Genomic DNA, 9,154 nt, shown 5'->3' on the forward strand with positions numbered 1-9,154 from the left:
CGGTCGAAAGGACGGATGGTGAAACGGACAAAATGTAAACAATAGCACATTTTTTATTTAAAAAATACGCTAAAGATGTCCCGTCAGGTGTCCAAAATACAATTTAGTTCCTGTACATCGGGCAACGTCTCTTGCCATTTCACCGAAGAAATTAGTGCATAACCAGATGTTCTGCTCACGTGTGGGCATCATTTTATAATAATGACTCCTTTTAAATAATGAAAATAATACATATTTCTTTGCGATTCCTTGAACCTGGATTAAGATTAAGTCAGAAACTTTGTTTGAATTCCTTTACAGAGTTTGGAATATCTAAGGATCAAAATCATTTTACGTTTGTCACGCTTCAAATTCATGGTCCATGACTAAGCTTCAAGATTCGGCGGTTGGTGGTTCAAAATCTAACGTAGCCTGTCGAAAATGCTCGTAAAGTTCAAGAGAAATGTTTTGATAGTAACCAAATGAGCGGCGTTATCTCTAAGGTGAGTGCTTTTACTACAACGTACTACGTAATATGGAGGTAATACACTTCAGCTCTCAAGAGGAGCACATGAACCTAAATGGCCCACAAATTCATCAAACCTTACATCCCTAATAAAGAAATTTTCAGTCAAGCTCCTCTGTTACAAAAAGTTTCCAAAGAAAGAGGAAATTTGGGAAAGTAAGGTAAAATATAATTGCAGAGCCAACCAAAGGACAAAAATTTGGAAATGCTGGATTCAGCTTCTTTTCACTCGTTTCTTCACAAAGAATGTTTGTTTTAAGCTAGTAAAGTTGTAGATAATCAATTTTTACTGGGTTAATCCTAAACTATAAACGATAGCACTCCAAATGTACCATGTCACTTAGACTGACTATTGCCCCATGATAACGGCCAACGTTTTCAATACGTAAAGGAGACTAGACGGTATGGTACTTCAGATAGGTAGATAAACAGTCATCGTGATTCAGTTGAAGTTGTTGCTTTGGGCAACGATATTACGATGCGTTGATTTGTGGATGCTGAATTCTACCAAACTAGATCAGACAAAGATCACATATTCATGATTTTTACAAACCCATAGAGCAGACACGTTCGCAGAAAACCTTTCCCTGAATACCTTCGTAGGTGCTATTCGTAAACCTTTCCCAAATTGCTTGTTCCCTTCTCAAGTATGGGTGTTCTCTGGTTCTTCTGAAAATGGAATAAGTACAAGAACCATTAGCTTTAGTTGCGCCAATAGGCTACCTTCTCTTACCCTTTTCGAAGATTTGCCAAACCCTATGAAAATTAACTCGTTCCATCTAACTTATGCATACGCATCCAATACAACAATCGTAGATCCGTATCCAACGTAGCCTGTCGAAAACTCGCGTAAAGTTCAAGAGGAAAATTTTCATTGCAATCATTTGGTGGCGTTATCTAAGGCGAATGCCTACAATCTCAAGTGTCCAATTTGAGAGCTTCATTTAGTATAAAAGGCGCACACGTTTTCCACACTTCACTTTACTTTCGTGAGTTGATCAACCATTGACACACCATGAAGCTCTTCGCTGTCTTCTTCTGCCTTATCGCTTGCAGTTTCGCCGCCACCATCCAAAATGAACATTTTGCATTGGATGCTGATATGCGGAATGGCTTAATCTACGTAAAAGAAGCGCAATTGTTTGGGCCAAATGGGTAAGAGCCAAAGTTTATTGACTAAAATCGATTGTAATGGAATTGATATTTCAGCGTTGTCTTCGAGATGAAGAGGGCAACCGTTGAAGGCTTCTCAGACATCACACACGGTATGTCCTTCGAGATGAACTCTCCACTGACAACCGTAAAAGTCGCCGTGAGTCTACCCAGAATATTTGGACATGTTGGATTCTGGAATAGCAGTTTACCCTTATTTTACGGAAGCGGTAGCGCGGCGTAAGTCAAACGGCATTGTCGTCAATTACTCTTCTACATTAATAAACTTTTAGGTTTGACCTCAGACGTCCTCAGGTCGCGATGGAAGTGACCTTTAACATGACCTCGATGTTATTTGAACCGGTCGTGTTCAAGCCTTCTATTAAAGAAGTACATTTTGAAATGACCGGTGTCAACAACGACGAAGAGTACAGTCGAGAATTCAGTCAAAAAGTCAGACAAACGTTGGAAGTTCTGGTAAATGATCCAGAAGTGCACGCCTCTGTTGCTGAGAAAATTACTGCTTTTTTGAATGGCCAGTACCGTTCTTCTCCACCCACGGATTGCTGGTGGTGCCCACTAATCAGAACATACTAAGATCTAATTTATTGAATGTAATAATTTATCTTATTTTTAAGAAAGGTTTTTTACTAATAAAAATGTTATTTAGAAAGTACCATATTGTATAATTTACTTTTAATATGTTTAATTTGGATGACCTATGGGACAGGTTTAGCAACATGACGAGGTCTAAACGTACAATCAAGCGATAAATATTTTTTGTCAAACACGACAAAAAGGCAATGCCGAACTACTTTAATTGCTATTATATGGCTACTGTCAAGGTGTATACAGTTTGCGAATTCAAATAGTTTTTATAACTATTTTTTACGTTTTAAAATGATCGCCCTGTATGTACCCGTATTGCAGATACGTGCTATTTTGTCCCGCAAATTAAGCCTCTAAGGGATGTTCTTTTGTGTATAAGTTAAACTTATCCAATTGATCACCTCGTGCGTGAATTTATTTGTTTCCATAAAAATTAACTCTCAGAGAGATGTACCGATAGCATATAAGACTGAACGTAAGCGTGTAGAAAAATCGTCTAAGGGCTGCTACAGCCTTTAAACCTTTTAGAAACGTTAACAAGTCGCCATGGATATCTAGAGTATCCAAGAGGCATCTATGTTTTAACTTTAAAACTTTTCTCAGATTGTTACAAGCCTTTAAAGTTCATCAACAGGTTCTTAGGGTTTCCAATGGCTTCTACTGGTTCCTACGCCTTCCACAGAATGACGCAACTACGTTACATAAGTAACACCCAGTTTCATATTTACTGTTTTAATAGGATCACCTTCTTTTAATGAGTTTCTGTAACTTTCCTTTGCTAATCTTCCTCCACACATGGCCGAACGGACATGCAAAAAGTTTGCAATAGCTTTCTAATTATCCGATCAGAAGATGGAAGCGAAGGGGCCTTACTCATGCGGTGGCGCTAGACAATAACGCCGCTGCAAACCACATCGATAGGCTATAGCACTATCGAAAAGGACGACGTTTTGGTGATCGCTCGCATTGCATCTGCGAGGATCATGGAGAAGGCCAGAGTAAAAGAGTGGAGTAGGACCCGTGAGCTCGAGGAATGGGTTCAGGGTGGCAGGAAATCTTGAACGCACATCTTGATTACTCAAGTGTGCGGTAGTACGTTGGGCGCAAGGGAGGTAAACTACCCGCATACCCAGTTTTTCACGGGACATAATGAGCTGGGTAATTATCTTATTATTACTATTAATCTTGTGTTACTTGCCACCTCGAGCGTACACCAGAGTCACGAAACTATTTACTCTGTTCCATTTGTCCTGCTCGCTGCACATAATTTTGATACTGTCATGCAGCGTCAAAACGACCCCCACTGCTACCTCAAGTTCATCCCTCTAGTGGCTCCACCTAAGAGACTGGAAGAAAGGATGCTCCTTGCTGTATCTCATTCGACAGTCGAAGCAAAGGCCATCCCCTCTTTTCCCTAACTTGTGGAGGTAACAACTAAAACTGAGTAAGCGGGTAGTTTACCTCCCCTTGCGCTCAACCTACTCTCTCACATTCGTAATCAAGATGAGCGTTCCAGATTTCCTGCCACCCTGAACCTATTCCTCGCGCTCCCGGGTCCTACTACATGATCCTCGCAAGTGCAATATGAGCGATCACCAAAACGTCGTCAGTGCTATAGCCTATCTATGTGGTTTGCAGCGACGTCGTGGTCTAGCGTCACCGCATTAGTAAGGATCTTTCGCTTCAATCTGCATAGCTTATCGCGTTATCACTCAATTAATCTAAACAAATCATCGGCGTATTTGTATGATAAAATAACTTATAGAACAGATTTTCATTATTTAAATTTGAGGTTTAGGGGATTGATAAGTCTGCCATTACACATTCATCTTTTTTCGAAAGATGCTTCACTTTTAACATCTACAAAATTCTATAATCCCCTCCTAAATTCTCTAAAATTGAAAAATCTAAAACAATTTAAACGCATGTGCAAGTCGATCATGCTAGAAGTTCAGGTATAGTAGTTAGGTTAGTGGGCTTCTTTTTTTTTATTGTTACATGACGCATGCAACTAATTTTATAGCATTATGTGATCATTTAAACAAACATTACGGGTTCAGTGGAAGAGCAGCGAGTAATTTTTATTACAAGCTGAACTCCACCCTTCGCTCGATTGTACGTTTAGACCTCGTCAGTCGTCATGTTGCTAAACCTGACAGGTTGGTCAACCAATGTAAATTATACAATATAGTACTTTTTAAATAAAATTTTTATTAGTAAAAAACCTTTCTTAAAAATAAGACAAATTATTACATTCAATAAATTAGATCTTAGTATGTTCTGATTAATGGGCACCACCAGCAATCCGTGGGTGGAGAAGAACGGTACTGGCCATTCAAAAAAGCAGTAATTTTCTCAGCAACAGAGGCGTGCACTTCTGGATCGTTTACCAGAACTTCCAACGCTTGTCTGACTTTTTGACTGAATTCTCGACTGTACTCTTCGTCGTTGTTGACACCGGTCATTTCAAAATGTACTTCTTTAATGGAAGGCTGGAACACGACCGGTTCAAATAACATCGAGGTCATGTTAAAGGTCACTTCCATCACGACCTGAGGACGTCTGAGGTCAAACCTATAAGTTTATTAATGTAGAAGAGTAATAGACGGCAATGCGTTTGACTTACGCCGCGCTACCGCTTCCGTAAATCAAAGGCAAACTGCTATTCCAGAATCCAACGTGTCCAAATATTCTGGGTAGACTCACGGCGACTTTGACGGTTGTTAGTGGAGAGTTCATCTCGAAGGAGATACCGTGTGTGATGTCTGAGAAGCCTTCAACGGTTGCCCTCTTCATCTCGAAGACAACGCTGAAATAACAATTTCATTACAATCGATTTTAGTCAATAAACTTTGGCTCTTACCCATTTAGCCCAAACAATTGCGCTTCTTTCACGTAGATTAAGCCATTCCGCATATCAGCATCCAATGCAAAATGTTCATTTTGGATGGTAGCGGCGAAACTGCAAGCCATAAGGCAGAAGAAGACAGCGAGGAGCTTCATGGTGTGTCACTGGTTGATCAACTCACGAAAGTAAAGTGAAGTAATAGAAATCGTGTACGCTTTTTATACGAATTGAAACTCTCAAAATGGACACTTGAGATTGTAAGTAAAATCATTCGCCTTAGATAACGCCACCAAATGGTTGCAATGAAAATTTTCCTCTTGAACTGTACGCGAGTTTTCGACAGGCTCAGTTAGAGACGGACCCACGATTGTTGTATTGGATGCGTATGCACAAGTTAGATAGAATGAGTTGATTTTTATATTTCGATGCACCGTCACATGTTTGGCAAATCTTCGAAAAGGGTAAGGGACAGTAGTCCATTGGCGCAACTAAAGCGAATGGTCCTTACCTATACCTACCTATGGCTTTCATTTTCCTAACAATAAGAGAACAACCATGTCTAATAAGAGAACAAGCAATTTGGGAAAGGTTTATGATTAGCACCTACGAATGTCTTTAGGGAAAAGTCACTGCTCTATGGGTTTGAAAAAATCATGATGTGATCTTTGTCTGCAGTCTCACTGTCAGATATAATTTGGTAGCATCCACAAATCAACGAATCGTAACATTGTTGCCTAAAGCAACACCATCAACTGAATCACGATGACTGTTTATCTCTCTGAAGTACCATACCGTCAGTCTCCTTTACGTATTGAAAACGTTGGCCGTTATCATGGGGTCAATAGTCGGTCTAAGTGACATAGTACATTGGAGTGCTACCGTTTATAGTTTAGGATTAACCCAGTAAAATTGATTATCTACAACTTCACTAGCTTGAAACAAGCATTCTTGGTGAAGAAACGAGTTAAAAGAAGTTTAATCCAGCATTTCCAGATTTTTGTCCTTTAGTTGGCTCTGCATTTATATTTTACTTTACTTTCCCAAATTTCCTCTTCTTACTTTGGAAACTTTTTGTCACAGAAGAGCTTGACTGAAAATAAAGTTTCTTTACTAGGGATGTAAGGTTTGATGAATTTGTGGGCCATTTAGGTTCATGTGCTCCTCTTGAGAGCTGAAGTGTATTACCTACATATTACGTAGTACGTTGTAGTAAAAGCACTCGCCTTAGAGATAACGCCGCTCATTTGGTTACAATCAAAACATTCCTCTTGAACCTTACGAGCATTTTCGACAGGCTACGTTGGATCTTGAACCACGAACCGCCGAATCCTGAAGCTTAGTCATGGATCACGAATTTCAAGCGCGACCATTAAACCGCATAATTTCAATTGGTTTTGATACTTAAACATTCAAAAGTATGTAAATGAATTTTAAATACGTCTCTGGCTTCATCTGAATCTAGGTTCAAGGTTTTTACATTACTATGAAGTTTGTATTATTTTTCGAGTCGTAATTTTAGCATGGAATGATAAGCAGAACACATATTTATACACCCATTTCGTCGGAGAAATGGCAAAAGATGTTACTTTGATGCACAAAAACTAAGTTTTGTGCTCTTCGCAACTTGCACTGTCCGGTTAAATTGGTCGCTCAAAATTTCCTTTGTCACCAATTTCTTTAGGGAATGGTAAAGCGCATCGCCATTTCATTGTGCTTGGTCAGGCTTTCCGCCTTCCCTTGCCGTCACCAGAGCTGTGTGGAATCACCTTCCCCTTCTTTGTGCAATTGGTGCTTTAGCTACGATAGTACGTAGGTTTCTTGTTATCATTGTGTATGGCATCTTGCCTCCTCCTTGGAGTAGCTCTGCTTCTCTTGGAGAAACTTGAAAACCGAAACTTTTAAGGTTCCTAAAATTCTTAAACTTTGTTAAAGGGTGAGTTGGCAAAGGTCAATAAGAACTTAAAATGTCTCTCAAATGCTGTTTGAGCTTCTTGACAATATTGACTACTGTTGAAGCTCAACTAAGACTCTAAAAAAATGCGAGTTGTGTAAACCAGAGTTAATACATTTTGGACACCTGATGAATCGCCATGATATAACACCTGCCCGACCCCGGAATGGTACAAGTAATCCATGATTCTATTGACCTCAAAACCATGGAGACTCCGAAAAAAATTTTTTTGGATTAGCTTCTTGGAATCTCTACACCACCATTGAACATTACTTAATCGTTAAAAACGCCTGAAAGTTTGATTTATGAGACAAAATAGCACGTATTTTCAATAAGGGAAGATACATCACGTTTTAAAGCGTACAAGGCCATCAGAACAAAGTCTGCTTTTGCCTTTTTTGTGGCGTACGGTAAACATTTAAGCTTCATGTGTACGTTTAAAGCTCGTCATGTCCCAGAACCTGACCGGCAGGTCATTCAAGTTACAGTTACATATTTGACGGTAAAATGAACTATGACCAGTTTTAAGTAGCACGTTTATTTGCAGAAAGCCTTTCTTAAAATTAAAATAAATTATTACATTACAAAAATTAGACCTTAGTTTACTCTAAGGAGTGGGCACCACCAGCAATCCGTGGGCGGTGAAGAACGGTACTGGCCATTCAAAAAAGCAGTAATTTTCTCAGCAATAGAGGCGTGCATTTCTGGATCGTTCACCAGAACATTCAACGTATCTCTGACTTTTTTGCTGAATTCTGGACTGTACTCTTCGTCGTTGTTGACACCTGTGATTTCAAAATGAACTTCCTCAATGGAAGGCTTCAACACGACTGGTTCAAACAACATCGAGGTCATGTTAAAGCCGACTTCCATCACGACTTGAACACGTCTGAGATCAAACCTAAAAGTTTATTTTAATGTAGAAGAGTAATAGACGACAATGCGTTTGACTTACACCGCGCTACCGCTTCCGTAAATCAATAAATCCATAAATATAAATATAAATCCATAGTTCAACGGATCCAAATGTTCTGGGTAGACTCACGGCGACTTTGACGGTTGTTAGTGGAGAGTTCATCTCTAAGGAGATACCGTGTGTGATGTCTGAGAATCCTTCAACCGTTGCCCTCTTCATCTCGAAGACAACGCTAAAATAACAATTCCATTACAATCGATTTTAGTCATTGAACATTGGCTCTTACCCATTTGACCCAAACAATTGCGCTTCTTTTACGTAGATTAAGCCATTCCGCATATCAGCATCCAATGCAAAATGTTCATTTTGGATGGTGGCGGCGAAACTGCAAGCGATGAGGCAGAAGAAGACAGCGAAGAGCTTCATGGTGTGTCAATACCTGGTCAACTTACGAAAGTAAAGTGAAGTGTGGAAAACGTGCGCGCCTTTTATACTAAATGAAGCTCTCAAAATGGACACTTGAGATTGTAGGCATTCGCCTTAGATAACGCCACCAAATGATTGCAATGAAAATTTTCTTCTTGAACTTTGCGCGAATTTTCGACAGGCAACGTTGGTAGCGAAATGTGTTCTACGAACATGTCTGCTTTATGGGTTTGTAAAAATTATGATGATGTGACCTTTGTCTGCAGTCTCACTATCAGATATAATTTGGTAGGACTAAGCATCCACAAATCTTCTAAAGATGAACGCATTGTAACATCGTTGCCCAAAGCAACAACATCAACTGAATCATGATGACTGTTTATCTACCTATCTGAAGTACCATACCGTCTAGTCTCCTTTACGTATTGAAAACGTTGGCCGTTATCATGGGGTCAATAGTCAGTGACATAGTACATTGCAGTGCTACCGTGTATAGTTTAGGATTAGCCCTTTACTAGCTTAAATCAAACATTTTTTGTGAAGAAACGAGTTAAAAGAAGTTGAATCTAGCACTTTCCCAAATTTCCTCTTTCTTTGGAAACTATTTGTAACAGAGAAGCTTGACTGAAAATTTCTTTATTAGGGATGTAAGGTTTGATGAATTTGTGGGCCATTTAGGTCCATGTGCTCCTCTTGAGAGCTGAAGTGTATTACCTACATATTACGTAGTACGTTGTAGTAAAAGCA

General features: G+C 39.4%; 1 protein-coding gene across 1 annotated transcript; it reads left to right on the forward strand.

The window, feature by feature from the left end:
- Window positions 1–1,503: 1,503 nt before the first annotated feature.
- Window positions 1,504–2,254, forward strand: LOC116175565. Its single transcript, XM_031493740.1, has 3 exons — window positions 1,504–1,660; window positions 1,715–1,897; window positions 1,951–2,254. Exons 1-3 carry the CDS (start codon window positions 1,521–1,523, stop codon window positions 2,252–2,254), a joined length of 627 nt encoding a protein of 208 aa, XP_031349600.1. The 5' UTR covers window positions 1,504–1,520.
- The last annotated feature ends 6,900 nt before the right edge of the window (window positions 2,255–9,154 follow it).

Source organism: Photinus pyralis, unplaced genomic scaffold, assembly GCF_008802855.1.
Source record: "Photinus pyralis isolate 1611_PpyrPB1 unplaced genomic scaffold, Ppyr1.3 Ppyr1.4_LG7, whole genome shotgun sequence".
NCBI lineage: Eukaryota > Metazoa > Arthropoda > Insecta > Coleoptera > Lampyridae > Photinus > Photinus pyralis.